This window comes from Cupressus sempervirens, chromosome 6, assembly GCF_028749045.1.
Source record: "Cupressus sempervirens isolate cs-2001-9-10 chromosome 6, ASM2874904v1, whole genome shotgun sequence".
Classification (NCBI taxonomy): Eukaryota; Viridiplantae; Streptophyta; class Pinopsida; order Cupressales; family Cupressaceae; genus Cupressus; species Cupressus sempervirens.
Window position 1 is genome coordinate 39,863,111 of NC_143123.1, and position 16,287 is coordinate 39,879,397.

General features: G+C 38.8%; 1 protein-coding gene across 4 annotated transcripts in view; it reads left to right on the forward strand.

The window, feature by feature from the left end:
• The window catches only part of LOC149551008 (uncharacterized), a 159,708-nt gene that overhangs the window by 98,960 nt on the left and 44,461 nt on the right, over positions 1-16,287 (forward strand). For all 4 annotated transcript variants that reach the window (XM_089786570.1, XM_089786567.1, XM_089786568.1 and 1 more), the window contains 2 exons: positions 1,725-1,898; positions 2,660-4,039. In XM_089786570.1, coding sequence (XP_089642696.1) covers positions 1,725-1,898; positions 2,660-4,039 — 1,554 coding nt within the window. The remainder of the gene's footprint in view (positions 1-1,724; positions 1,899-2,659; positions 4,040-16,287) is intronic.

The following is a 16,287-nucleotide window of genomic DNA, read 5'->3' on the forward strand; positions in this document are numbered from 1 at the left end:
ATAATAGATACTAAATACAAATTGTATTTGCAGTGACAAATTTACTATACTATGAAGACAACAGAGTTTTCTTACAATTTGATATCCATTTTCAACTGCATGATTATATAGTTTAAGGAATAGCCTGGTACAACTCCATTTTTTTTAAAAATGCATTGATTCCTAGTCCTAATCCTCATGGTAACCATTTTAGGAACCCCTAAAACATTGGGAAATTCCCAAAAATGCCCCATAAATGTAGCTTGAATTTCTTAGGGTGAATTGGTATTTCCGAGCTGATTTGGGACAGATTGGCAGACCATAAAGAAAATCGTAGTCCAGTCCTATCAGTTTGAGACCAGAGTTGTTGGAAACTCCTCTGTCCTTCGTTGGGTGCTTGTATTTCCGTATCCAATTTGGAAACATATCCAATACTGCCCGGTTACATGTCAAATATTGTACCCACGTCTGGCAAAAAAAACTTGATTTTCCAACCATGCCAAATACTATGGGATTTTATTTTTAAAAAGATTTATCATAAATCTTCTCAAATTTGATTTAAAAAAAACTTTATTAAAGCAATTAAAAAAAATGGTTTAAACAAAACCTGCACCAAATGAGGAAGGCAAATAAAATGTTTTTCTATTTCAGCAACCCATTTTTCAGGTTATCTTCTAATTCATCTCTACGATCTTTACATATTGCATAGTGTTAAATTAACTTATAAATATTTATGTTCCAATATCATTTTTGAAGTAATGAAAATCTCCTATAATAACTTAAAAACTATGTTAAATATATGTGTATGTTTTATTTATTATGTTGTGTCCAGCCGTATCCATATTGGTGGTCTTGAAAAATGGCCGTATCTGTACCCAATATCGTATCTGTGTATTTGTATCTGTATCCGTGTCCATGCAACTTTGATCAAAAGATTGGCAGACCATGTAGGCCAATTTTCCAAAAGAAACTGAATAAAACAAATCTTAACCCAGTCCTTTCAGATTGGGATAGATTGGCAGATCATGCAGGTCAAATTTCAAAATTAAATCAGAAAAGAAAAGATTCTAATCCAGCCCTAACCTCACTACTGAGAAGTCTAAACCGTATGGCAATAAAATAACATAAAAATAAGATACTCTTAGTTCATTCCTACTGCCTGCCTCCCTACTCCCGATGCGAATAACTCAGTGCTTGCTACAACTGTTACAATTTCCTGAATGCTCTCTACTTCTGCTGGAAATTACTCACAATCACTCACTCATTGCAGTGTTCCATTACAGCAAGAGTGCTGTAATCTGTGAATTTTAAATGGTTCTTGAGAAATCTCTTATATAGTTCAATATGATGATTTGTTTGATTAGTTGTTGAGTATGATAATAAGATATATTTCAAGCACACAGATCCTATCCTGTGAATAAAACCATGCATAACCATAAACTTCATAGTAACTGACACATATTCATTTTTTATATCTACATTTATACGTGTGTGTGTGCGCATATTCATAATTTGGCATACACACATGTATGGGTATATGTGTATGTTCATAATTATCTAAATTCTTCATTCACTTGTATGTCCCAAAAGGACATTCATGCACTTTATATTGCCTATTTACTTCCCGATTACTAAAAATTGTGATTTGTGATTTTAGTTCGAAGGGGGCCAATAAATATTTTGCATTTTCAGTCTTGTTATATTCTGACTTCCTTGACCACTCTTAAAGGTTGTTTTCTTTCCAGTGTTGCAATCACCCTTATCTTCTTGACCCATCATTGGAGATCTCTCTTACAAAAAGATTTCCTGAGAGGGAATGCTACGATGTTGGTATAAATGCAAGTGGAAAGCTACAACTATTGGACAATGTACTTTCGAAGATCAAGTTGAATTCTAAAAGATTGTTGATTTTGTTTCAGGTACGCTTGTGATGTTTTTGTGCTATTTTATTCGATCTTGGTAGTTTATTTTCAAAGTAGATTGTGTTAGCAAACTTGTTATTAATGTCAAAAAGTTGCAGACCAAACAAATGTTTTCATGCACCTCGTTTACATTTATCAGATTTTATATACAGATGATATTGGACTTGAAGTTTTGCCAGTGATTTTTATCTCCTTTTTCTTCTTCTCATGTTGGGCATACAGAATGAGTGTCTTGGAATGATGATTGAGATGCATTCTTCGTCTTATCTTCTTATGATGATAACTCCTATGCTTGTTGCATCAAAGGTCTTTGAATTATAACCTGATAACCTTTTTTGGAGATGAAGATGGTAACATTCTTTGGTAGATGCCATGTGAGGTCTTTAAATTATAACCTGATACCTTTTTTCGGAAATGAAAATAGTAACATTCTTTGGTAGATGCCATATAAGGAACTCTCTGAAGAGTACCGTGGTCAAGTTTTTATAACGAAAATTCTCTGATTCATTTTACATCTACAACTAAATTTAGTTTTTAGACAAGATTGTTGCATAATCATGTTTTTTGTATTGCCTTGCAATCCAATTTCTCATTTAGCTGCAAACTTTTATAACTTAATGTAGCATTATGTTTTGAAAATTGAATAACTAGCTGGTAATAAGTTCTTTATTGTGCTTAGTTCTGTCATATTTATTGATTATATATGTAAAGGATCGTAACATTGAATTTGTACATATATATTTAATGTTACTCTGCAGACACCTGGTCAATCCAGTTGTGCTTCTATTGGGGATATTTTGGACGACCATTTAAGAAATCGATTAGGTGCTGGATCCTATGAACGCGTTGATGGTGGCTTAGCACCAGCAAAAAAACAGGCAGCTTTGCAGAGGTTTAATTGTAAAAACTCAGGGAGGCTTGTGTTTTTACTTGAAAAACGTGCTTGTGGGCCGAATATAAAGCTCTCCTCAATTGACATTGTTATAATATTTGATAGTGATTGGATCCCACTGAATGATTTGCGGGCTTTACAGAGAACACACATTGATACAAAAGTTGAGCCCCTTAAAGTTTTCCGATTTTATTCCCCTTACACAGTGGAGGAGAGATCTCTAATTGCTGCCAAACTAGACATTGAATATGACACCAATTTGGAGAACTTTAATGCCACTGTTTGCCAACAGATGCTTAGATGGGGTGTGGCACACTTGTTTGAAAACTGTGACAAGTTTCACAGCTCGGGTGGTCCTTTGTTAGGGTCACAATGCCTGTATAGTGATGCAAATCTACAGATGTTGGTTGATGGAATGTCGGGTAATGCATTATGCAGTTCTAGTCTTGATGATACTCTTTGGGCTTCTCTATTTCCTAGGGTATCTAGAACACATGGGTATGGGAAAGGCATTATTTTGTTTGGAGAGTCTGAAGATCAATTGGAAGCAGAGAGGAAGATTCCGTCAAATGTTTTCTGGACAAATGTGCTCAATACAAGGCATGTAGATCCAGAGTATTCTTCCAGGCAACAAAAGAGGTTAAAAAAGAAGGTCCACTATAGTGAGCGGTCTTTGTCAAAATCAGAGATTGAAATGGCTGGCGCAGAATCGAAAACAAAGCGTAGAAGAGTGGGTGATACTCTTGATCCACTATCAATATCTTCATGGATAAAAGATGCCAAAAAAGAAATTTCTTTCAAAAAGGCAAGAGAGGAAGGTGCTATTGACAGGTCTGTGGTAAATCAATTATCTCAAGAATCTACAGAATGTGAGAACTCAAATGTCAAGGATAAAAGTATATTCACAGTGCCGCAACAGGAAAAATGCCCCAGCCAATCTCCTGGTTCCTTTGATGTGTGTAATGAACCTTCTGGGTCAGATGTTGAAATTGTCAGTGAAACATCATGTTCTCAACCAAAAAAAAATTCTCATGATAACTCATTGTGTACTTCTAAACAATCTTTCAAAATTGAGTCTTCTTCACACCACACGGTCCTAGAAAGGCCAATTACTTCAAGTATTGAAGGTTCTGTTCACCAGAATAATGAAAGTGGGGATGGCTGTATGTTAGTTTTGCCGCATCAAAATATTCATCCGAGAACAAAGCCAGAGATATTACAACTGTGCAATGCTCTGAAATTTCCGGTATGTCTTAGCATTTTCAATTCTCTTTCTAGATTAAAATGTGTAACAATTCTAGGTTAATGCATATAGGAGAATAAATAAAATTATTAAAAAACTATATATAATTAATCATGCAGTTAATACTCCTGCCATTACAATGAATTTTATTGATAAATGTGTGGACAGGAAAGATCTTCAGCTTGTCTTATATAGTTTGTGATGTCCGTTGTTTGAAATGAGAGATTATTAGTAAATAATGAAAATATAAATAAAATATAAACAAACAAATAAATAAATTTATGCAATATAACTAAATTTAATGAAAGGTCAAAAGATATGTAATGAAGAGTTGTGAATGCCTCAAAATAAGATACAAAACAGAGGAGAGTTCATTTGAAAGGGGATATGGAGGAAGTGTTAATGCTGCGGTTGCTGCAAGAGAAATCTTTTATATCTATGCTATCGTGTATGTGCTCTGTTCCTTCTCATCAGTATAAACTCGTATTCTATCAAAGGTGATTCAGCGTGTCTATTTCACCATCACCTCACAGCTAGAGGTGACATTCGACTTCCTTCATCTTTGATTAGTCGGTTCTATTGTCCTTTGGTCTTTCTTCATATATATTATTATTGTGCCTGACGTTATATGTATTGCTCGGATTTATTGTGTGTCACTTTGGATGTATTGCTTGGAAATATTGTGCCTGACATCAGATGTTTGAATGATATGACTCCTTGTATGAGATTAATCAGCATCGAAGATGACATGGCATTGTTACTTCTCCCTATCTTTAAGTATCGTAGGTTCTTGGTTTATTACATCAACAGTTTATGTTTTGATTGCCCTTAATGAAAGGGAGTGCGTTGTTGGTGCATGTAATGACTGTTCGTTTGTATTCCATCGTGAAGACAACTTGATTTGATTCGTGTATATGCTGCACAAGCTAATGGTAATAGTGAGAGATGCTTGACATGTGCGTTTTTCAGGGGTCTTCAGATTTATTCAGATGTCTGTGTATTTTGTTTGGCATATTTTAGGTATATCAGTATCACATATTTCACATTCTATGGATCTGAAGACTTAGTGAGAGTGTTATTGTTGTGTGATCAATCAATTCAGATGATTGATAAATATATTTTGCAAGTCTGGTTCAGTATTAGAAGTATCTGATGGGTACTCATGGCTTATGTTTATTTTGTCTTGTAAAGCTAAAGTCTTCAACCTGAGATTAGAAGTGAATAAGACTGATTGATTAACTTTTATCGTCTTCAATCATAAGCAAGAGATCTTTGTATTCATTTTGAGAACTGAAAAAAGGAATCATCATTTTTGTGGGCTGGGTTTTTCGCTTGAGTAGGAGGGTTTACCAGGATAATTTTGTTGTGTCTTTTGTTACTGTATTTTTGCATAATTTTGTTCTTGTATTCTGGTTCTAAAAACATTAACATGGTATCAGAGTAGGTCTAGGTTCTAACTAAACGATCCGAACGAGAACAAGATAATTGGATTGTAGAAGAATCATGATGTCTAATGGGTGCCAAATACGATGTTCAAAATGAGGGATTTATATGAGAATGTGTAGCTGAAGAGCCTAGGAGAGGAAAATCTCTAATGAAGCTTCTTACCTGGGCGGGGAGGATGTTGTCATGCTCGTCTATGCTTACATGATTGGCATCGACGTCTATGAGGATAGTAGATGTGTTGGTGTTCAAAGTTTTCATTCTCCGCCTGTACTATAACTGTGTGATGGTGTAAGATCTATTGGTGGATTGTGAGGAAATCGAGGACGGATTGAGAAGCATTCTGATCAATGAGAGATTATATGCAAATTCATGCAAGCTATAGAAATGAACATGGGGACATTTCTTGCAACCATGGGAATGAATTAAAGAGGAAGAGCCTATACAGTTTTTCATTTAGAGGGAGACTATTCAGCTGCAGAAAAAAGATTCAGAGGGAGCTTGTATTGCAAAGGGAGAGTGCTGAGTCCTTTGTAGAGGATTAGCAAGCTCATGCTGTGTGATAGAAAAATTTCTTTGCTGGACAAACATTAGAGCTGAATTCCTAGTATTGTGATATTCAAAGCTATGAGAATGCTACCCTTGTTGAGAGGGTCTCGACATTGAGATGATATTATATGTGCTTTAATGAGTTCTTTGAGAAGGAGAAGTTTGAGGTACAATCCCTTGTTAATGAGTACTTCTTTGTGAGGGAGAAGTTCGAGGTGCAACCCATCGTTAATGTAATAACCCCTAGCCAGTTATACCCTTAGCAAACATTGATTTCACCAGCTAATCATTAGTTTGACATTTTGTTAAACAACTGGCAGGCAAACTTGTGCTCATTGTAATGCCAATTCTCCGACTTATTCAATTACATACATTACTACAGAAGATTTTAATATCAGAATGTTGATAGACAACTTAATGAACAGTTCCACCTTATCATAAATTGCATTTTTCAGACTATCATATAGAATTCACAGGCAATCAATTTATCACAATTGTAAGAACCTGGAAGTGACCAGTTGATCGATTTGCAGCAGAAGTATGCACTTGAAGGCAGAATTGTAAATGTCTGAAATCTAGTCGTAAATCACAGGATGAAGCCATGATGCCTGTTATAGCAGCATGTCGGAACTCCAAGTATGGATGAAAAACTCCACAATTCGGCTCCTAGAAGTTGGCCACCAATATCAGTTGCTAATGGCCACCAAAGTACAGATATACGAGCTGCAAGCAATGTTTATTTTGTATGCACAGGTGTCCCAAATTCTGATAAAGAATTGCCCAGGTCAACCAGATATTGCTGCAACTAAGAGCAGAGTTTTTTTGTGCATGAAACTCTAGTGATAAATTGCTCGCAATGGAAAATGCCCACGCTACAGCAGACCACAAACTGGGGTACACAGCTATAATTCTAATGCCAATATGGTAGATTGCAGAATTCAATAACAATAATTAACAGGGATACAAATTCCCTAACCCAACTACACCCAGACTCAGATAATTGCAGAAGAAAAACATGAGTTGGATTACCAATTTCCTTTACAATAAACCCTTCTTCTCAGATTCAGTAGAAAAACAGTAAGAGAAGACTCTAAATCCTCCAATGAACAAAATACTCCTCAGCCACAGTGAATACAATATGAGGAAGCTCCAATTTTCAGATTCAATCCACTATACTTTAGTAGTGGGAATGAATTCACAATTTTAGAATTAATTCACAATACCTCAGTTGTGAATTTACAATGCACTTCTCAGCTATAAACCGTTTTACACTTCAGCAAGGGCACAAACTTCAAACTCAGAAAGCCACAAAGGCAACAAAAGAAAATAAATTATCCAAGAGTGCTTTTCCCAATGAAATGAGCTCATATTAATAATGCTTTGTTGATAAAAGTTTCCGAAAGCACTCAACTTCAGAAACTTGGAAAGTTTCCCAAATGAACTCAGCTCTTGAAACTTAAACAGCACATCATTATTTTAAATATTTAATACTTGGCTTAGGCATATAATAAATGGCCTCCTCCAATGATCACTCAACCGTCAACTTAAAGTGAAATTATAAAGTTCAATATAACTTTATAATAAACCATTTAATGATTTAATAATAATTTGGCCACTAAAAATATAATAGCGCCCAAAATACTCATCATTTAATTATGTCGTCTGAAATAGGAGTCATACCTATTATTTCTCCATGTGACCAAATGCACTTTCTAAAAATAGAAGGGGTTCATCTTAATCAACACCCAACTTACCACAAATAGTAAGTACAAAATCTAAAGCCCAAATGAAGTCCAATTTAAGTCAAACAAAGACCAACCTGTAGCTTATTGAATTATGGAGAAGACAAGACCCTCCCAAGCCAAGCCACTGCTTCAGAAGACCCTCTATCCACAATAATTAGCCTATGAGGATCACAATAATAGGCTAATCCTTAAAACTCTGATGCTGGCAAAAATGGGGACATTACAGTTAATGAGTTCTTCTTTGAGAGGGAGAAATTTGAGGTGCAATCCCTTTTTAATGAGCTCTTTAATAGGGAGACATTCGAGGTGCAATCCCTTGTTAATGAGTTCTTCTCCGTGAGGGAGAAGGTTGAGGCATAATCCCCTGTTAAAGCATTTTTCTTTGTGAAAGAAGCTTGAGGTGAAAGGTCTCGTTCCATCCTCTGGGAGTAGCCATGTTGGAAGTAGTGTGTGAGACTCCATGAATTAGCCATGAAGAATGTTATGCTGAGATAACAATTTTATGTTGAGAAAATCTGTGATGAGATTTTTTATTGACTTTCTTTTGGTTGCATCCCTTTGTACTTATCATATTATATGAAAGATCTCTCGCTTGCTAAGAGGTAGTGTTAATGCTGTGGTAGCTGCAAGAGAAGTCTTTTCTATCTATGTTATCCTGTATGTGCTTTGTTCCTTATTTCTTATCAGTAAAAACTTGTATCCTATCAAAGGTAATTCAGCGTGTCTATTTCATCATCACTGCACAACTATAGTCGATGTTTGACTTCCTTCATAATGATTAGTTAGTTCTATTGTTATACGGTTTTCTGCGTATATATTATTATTGTGCCCGATGTCAGATGTATTTCTTGGACTTATTGTGCACGGCATCAGATGTGTTGCTTAGATATATTGTGCTCGACATCAGATGTATGGATAACATGGCTCCTCGTATAAGATTACTCAACATCGAAGATGACATGCTTAAGTATCCCTAACTCATGGTTTTAAAAATGAATAGTTTATGTTTTGATTGCCATTAATGAAAGGGAGTATGTTTTTGGTGCATGTAATGGTTGCTCATTTGGATTCCATCTTGATGACAAATTGGTTCGATTGATGTATACTGCATAAGCTAATGGTAATAGTGAGAGATACTTGACATATGCATTTTTTTTGGGGTGGGGGTGGGGGTGGAGGTTGGTGGGTTTCAGATTTATTCAGACATTTGTGTATTTTGTTTGGCAGATTTACTGTATATTAGTATCGCATATTTTACATTGTATGGATCTGAAGACTTAGTAAGAGTGTTATTTTTCTATAACCAATCAATTCTGATGATTGATAGATATATTTTGTAATTCTGGTTCAGTATTAAAAGTATTTGAGAGATATTCATGGCTTCTGTTTATTCTGTCTTGTAAAGCTAAAGTATTCAATCTGAGATTGAAAGTGAATAAGGCTGATCGATTGACTTATATTGTCTTTGTTTACCTCATAGGTTAATTAAGAAATGCATACAGATAATGAACACGAACAGCAGAACTCCTTAGATTATTCGCATATGCCAGAACATTACATTATGCTTCGTAAGATATGATGATAGAAGATGCTTTACAATGATCCCAGATGGGGTATAAATACTACCGCCGAACCTTCCCGAAGGAGTTTGTCGGCCACAACATTATATCCGCTACAAACTATTTACTCGTCGGCTACAAAATCTTTACCGACGACGTCGGCTACACAATACAAAAACACCGATGACAATCAAGTCGGCTGACACAATTTCTACCATAGATGGAAAAATCGCCGAATACTCGGCGAGTTTTAACAAATCGCCGATTTTTTCAGCCTGGCGAGTTTTTCACCACTTAACTCGCAAGTCTAGAAACTCGGCTGCACCATGTTTAATTGCCGATTAATCGCCGATTACTCGGCGAGTTTTCGGCGAAAACTCGTGAATTGCTTGATTTTCAGATTTTTGCTTAATTTTCAGTGGGAAAAATGCATTAATCTGTTCCTCAATGCTTCATATATTTCGACAATGTAGAAATGCTTAGCTGGAACGAAAAGGGGCTTATGAAATTTGTCAAATAATTTCATTTGGTCTTTTCAATCATGGAGTGCATACTGACTTTTACATAAAATGCTAACACAAAAGAAAAATATCATAGTGAGGAAGTAGTGGAGCATTACATTAAGACATGCATATTCTAGCATGTATTTAAAGTATTAATGTATTAACAATTGCTAGAGATTGAATGCATGCCTATTCAACTATCATTGTTTGCAACTTTGCACAATAAACTGCATTTTATTGCAATCTTAATCTTTTTTAGCTTCAGTTAAATATGCATTTGATGTGTATTGTATACTCCGCTGAGTCCAGTTATGTTTTAACAATTTTAGATTCCTTGCAGTTTGGTAGCTAGTTTCTTTGTCTGACTTCTCCATGCATTTGAATGCATGACATATCTCCTTATTAGATTCATTAGGTAATAATATCTTCTTCTATTTTAGTTCATCCACAGTCAAGACTTCAACTGCCTCTCTTTATTTATTGAAGCTACTGATACAGCAGTTTGTAAGCAATTCAAATCAGTACAATTTCAATTCTTTTAACTTCGCAATTTAATATCTCTGCTGTATGCACAGTGAGACCAATCTATTGAAGTTTTTTCTCTGTATTCTGAAATTGGTTGTGGAATTCTTTTCTGATTTAATCTTCGGCATAGCGTAAGAGCTGTTATGTTTTTCTTTTGTATTCTCTTTAATTAACTTATTAGATGCATCTTCTCATTAAATTTTGCAAAATAAATGTATTTTTAATTAAATTTCAGCGGTTTTTTAGGTTCCCGAGTTTTTTTTTCTAAATCGCCGAGTTTTTCCCAATTAAACTTTTGGGGGGCTTGGCGAGTTTTTGCATTTGGCGAGTTTTCCAACTATGGTTTCTACCGATGACATTATCCCCCCCAAAAGAAAAAGTCGTCTCCGGACGACAATTACAAAATATTTGAGATAAATTAACAAATAAAATACATTAACAGAGTGACTACAACAAAAAATCTACTTCTGTCACATCACTTCCACATTCATCCCATTACATCTATAGCCTCTGCTAACACAATACTATCTCCTCAAGCTGACCTTGATAGCCACCTGTGCTGCTTTTTCTATTTTCAACTCTACGGTACCCTGAGCCAAGTGTCGCTGCACTGCCTCCAACTGGATGATCAGCTCCTCCCGAGCTCTCTATGCATCCACCAAGACAGCCTCTCGGCCAACACCTACTCCCAGTGCCTCTGGTACACAGACACTCCATGCCTGTAGCAGCTTCAAGTCTTCTTAATTGGTCACACTTCACGACTGATATCTGCAATGATTGGGGGTCCAGGGGGCAACGCGGAAAAGAAGAAAGTCTGTGGCAAAATTTTGTATCGAAGCTTTTTTGCGTCTGCAACAACGGAGTTTGGAGGTGCTAGGTGAGGAAGGATTGCAAAGAAGAATGGAGTGCGTGGAAACCGTGAACCTTCCTTCATATATCCACCGATCTGCTGCCCATTGAAGGGTTCAAATCTAAGCCACGATGCAAGGTGTTCGAGACGACTGCAAGGTTTTTGATTTCAATCTTTCTCCCATAGATGAAGATCGTAGGTAGCAGTCTCAAATTTGCTCGCATGATAAAGCATTTGAAGCAAGATTATTGTGTTTCAGAAATCTGACAAAAAGCTCCACGCTCGGGAAGAAATGAGGTCCGCGGGAAAGAGCGAAAACAATCCGCGGCCAGAAGAAAATAGTCTCTGTGGGAAGGGAAAAAAAACTTCGTGGAAAGACATGCGGGGAAGGACCTCCGCGAACAACTGCAAGCAGATCCTTGTCGAACCCCAACACCATGCTCACGCGCAGAACAGGAAAAGAGCAGCGGATGGGAAGGCTTGGCTCCGCGGAAGAAAGAATCAAAGCCTGTGGAACACCACCACGCGGAGGAACCACAATTGTGGCAAAAGAACTTTACGCGCAGGGAGAATGGCTCGTGTGCGGAAAAGAAAAAACCTGCGGAAAAAAGAGTGTGGAAAAGCAATGTTCCATGGGAAAATTACTCCACAGCAAACATATCTACCCACGGAAAGATTGTGTGCCCGTAGAGCTTGCAGACTACCGTGGGCATGTGTCCGTGGAATAGTCTGCCACGGGCGCAGCCCGCAGGAAACACAGGTTGTCTGCGGAAAACAACTCGCGAATTTTTTTTAAATTTTTTTTTTTTGTTTTCTAAATTTCAAATTTTGCAACACCTTAATTTTGCCTCGAGGTGTTGCCGTTCTGCAACGACAACGACAAGGGAATCGTCTGATCATTCTGCAACGATGACGGCGACGACATCTTCTTGGCATGGTAGGATCCGTTGATTGCGAGGTACATCTTGCCCATCCAACGTCCCCAATTTTATCACTCGATTGTCGCCGACCCCTCAGAGCTGATATGGTCCAACCCATCTTGCCTTAAACCTTTCCTATTTGATTTCATTCCGACCGTCGTACTTGAGTACCAACTGCCCCAGCTGAAACCTGTTGAATTTGTCATGCCACGCCTTATGTCTGTTCTGTGTCACCTCCATCGCCCACTGTGCCTGCGGTCGTCACGCATCTAGCTTATTTCCTTGCTGTCGGCACCCTTCGAGTAATTTTATGGTGCGATGCATTCTTTTCTTCCTGTGCGGTCCGTTCACTGTGTACTAGATGGTGGAATTTTTCTTTTTTTTGGGTTTGTATTGTATGTCCTTCCCTTCTTCAGCCATAACCTCCTTTGCGTCATCTACTTCTCTGTATTCCTTCGGACACTCATTTTCCTCTTTTCTTTCACCTTCGTCAACCCTTAGCATATTACAACTCGGAAAGAGTTCGTAGTTTTCTATCTGCCAGTGGAGAAGGCCATTCACTGAGTCTAGGTCGTCGTCATTCGATCCTCCTTCTAGTGTCAATACTCCTTCGTCCGGTTCCATTATCCTCTTTCCTTCGTCGTCAATTTCGCCTTCACCTTCTGAATCTGACGATGCTACCTCCTCACCTACCATTTGTGTGTGTAGATCAATTATGAATCTTTTGCCTCCGTGCTCCATTGATAGGGTATTTCGTTTCCAATCACGTTTTACTTTTGCTTGCACCAACCAATTTCGTCCCAAAATAGCATCATATCCTTTTCTTCTCAATGGAATGACCACGAAGTCCAATAAAAATGGTTGCGTTCCAATAGTTACCGGTTGTGCCCTCAAGGTTCCCAACGGCTTGATCCCGTGCTGGTCTGCTGTGAGCAACTGGAATGTAGGTGGCCACGACGTCGGCTTTCCCAACTTCTTCCAAGTATCCTCTGGTAACACATTCACGCTGGACCCTCCGTCGACAATCGTGTCTGTCAGAACATGTCCCAAAATCCCCATCTCGACAACCGTTGGATGCCTTCCAATTGTGAGTGCCAATAGCATTGGGTCTGTTGTTGTCACTTCCCTACTGTCCCTTCTTGTGTCCTTTGTTGCTTTCGAAAACGGTGTATGATTTAGAATGGCCGTCCGTAACTGGGGCATTGTGAGGAGGTCACTTATCTTGACCGGTACCTCCGTTTGTAAGATCTGTCATACGATGTTTTGTTTCGCGTACTTTCTTGCCAAGGTGCCGGTGATGTCGTTTAACTGAGATGTCTCGGCGGACGATGCCTTCTCAATTTTCGCCCGCGCTTTCCCCAGTTTTCTCTTTTCTTCCGCCGGGTCCGGGTACACCTTCGCTTGCCTCCATGTAATTGCCAGAACCTCCTCTTCATCCATGCCAACAGTGATCAAATTTACTCCAGACTTTGGGCACTTGGCATCTTCATGGTGGTCGGGTCCGCACCATCTGCATAATAATTTCGGTGTTTGCCGTTGTACAATCCCGCACAAAATGACCCCACAAATTACATGCTCGGCATTGTACGATCAGTCGTCCGTTCGCATCATACTGAATTTGACTTCGACTGCCATTGTTAGTGTTATTGTTCACATTGTTGTTGTTTTGCCCTCTGCTATTATTCCTATACCCACCCAAAATGGCACCATCAATGTTTGCATTTCCGTTCCCTCCTGACGTGGAAGCTGCCTGTTTATGAAGCACCTGCGGAGATCCTCTGGTTTTCATGTTAAAGGGGTATTCCTTTGTCAAATGGCCCATGATCTGACAAATTTCGCAGAATTGGTTCTTTGGACAGGATCCTTTAGTGTGACCATCGGTCTTACAATTCGTGCACCACAGCTCACTGCCTTTTGGCTCCTTTTGCATGTTTTTAAACTCCTCCATCATGCGGATCGTGTCCTTCTGTAAGGCGCGGACCTTCTTGCTACTGCCTTCATCGTCCCTGCTATCTTCCCCGGTAGGCTCGTCGTCATCAGAATCGGATGAGCTAGTGTTCTTCTTCTTCTTTGTTTTCTGCTCACTTTCGAGGTCCAATGCTCTATTATAAGCTTCCGTGTATGATGACGGCAACACAATTTTCATTTTCTTTCGCAACCTCGAGCGTAGACCTTCCACGAACCATCTTTTCTGAAGTTTGTCTGCTGGCTTATTTTCCATTTTATTTATCAAATCTTTTAATTTCCTGGCGTAAACGCGGATAGTTTCATTCTTCCCCTACTTAGTATTGAAGATCTCTGCTACAATTTCATTATCATCCCGCAACAGTTTAAATTCTGCCAGAAACTCCTTTTTAATGTTATCCCAATTGTTTAGCTTTTGTAGATCTGTATCAGTAAAGTTGTAAACCAATCAATTGCCACCCCTCGTAGGATTGCCGGAAATTGCCTTACCCATTCGTTCGCATTTGTTATGCCATTTGCCCTCCAGATCATCTCGCATGTCTTGCAATGTCGGATGGGATTGGCCGTACCATCGCCATCGAACTTTGGCAATTTCTCTTTTGGTCCCGCCATCACGATCGGTTTCTGTAAACAGGCGTTGCTCAATACTGGCGCTCTTCACTCCCACACCGGCGGTTTGCACTCCCACACCGGCGGACTGGTCTCCCACACTGGCGGGCTGCACTCCCACACCAGCGGACTAGTCTCCCACATCGGCGGTCTGCACTCCCACACTGACGCACTGGTCTCCCACATCGGTGGATTGGTCTCCCACACCGGCGGACTGCACTCCCACATCGGCAGACTGTTCTCCCACACCGGTGGACTATTCTCCCACACTGTCAGACTCAATAGCTGCGAACCTTGGTGAAGAAGGGTGTTCTAAAGTTGTCCCTTGCGGAAGTATATCCCGGACGAAGAGTTCACTCCACGCTCTTGCTCCATCGGCACTTCGAGCCCTGTGAGTCGATGCTCTTCCGTCTGGATTCTCTTTCCTCGGCGAACACAAATTCAAAAACTCCTCCCATGCTTCTTCCACCAATTCCACCCGCTGCCGAGTTTCCTCCAACAAGTCTTTCGTGCTCCGGTTTCCGTTGGCAATCTTCTAGAATCTCCTTTGGCGTTCGGCTTGCTGTGCCAGAATTAAATTTTCTTGCGCAGTACGGATTCCATCTTTTCCCTTGACCTTATTCCGATCCTTGTTAAGCTGATTTGGCATTAATCTTCATTCCTTCCACCTTCTAGGTTCATAGGGCAACGGTGCCAAATGTTTACTGTACGGGTAAAATAAATGAACGCATACAGACAATGGAACACGAGCAGCAAACTCCTTTTATTATATTTTCATATGCCAGAACATTACATTATGCTTCGTAAGATATGATGATAGAAGATGCTTTACAATGATCCCAGACGGGGTATAAATACTACCGCCGAACCTTCCCGAAGGAGTCTGTCGGCCACAACATTATATCCGCTACAAACTATTTACCCGTCGGCTACTAAATCTTTACTGACGACGTCGGCTACAGAATATGAAAACACCGACGACAATCAAGTCGGCTGACACAGTTTCTACCGACGACAGTCTTCAATCATATTTGATAGATCTTTGTATTCATTTTGAGAACTAGTTAAAGGAATTATCATTTGTGTGGGCTGATTTTTTCCCTTGAGTAGGAGGATTTTCCTTGTTATTGTATTTCTGCATATTGTGTTCTTAGATTCTGATTCTGAAAACATTAACAAGACGGAAGAAGAGGAGAGAAAGGAACTGAAGAAGGATTAGTAAGAGAAGAAAGGAATATGAGGAACTTAAGGAAGTGAATTTCAAAAGGTGAAAGGGTTGTGACTCCTGGAAAGAGTCGTAATTATGAAAGTTGTGACTCTTTGAAAGGGTTATGATTATGAAGGGTTGTGACTCTTCGAAAAAGGGTCAACTATGAATTGTCGTGACTCTTGTTAAAAGGCATGCATGATGAAGAGGTTTGACCTCTCCCGCACATTGGAAGATATAAAGAAGAAGGATCAAATGCCGTACAAGATATGATCTCTAGGGTAAATTTTTTAAAGTACCCTAAATTAACGTGATTACAATGATTCAAAATTTTGGAATAACTAAACACTCATAAAATCGAAGATATTATGGTGGC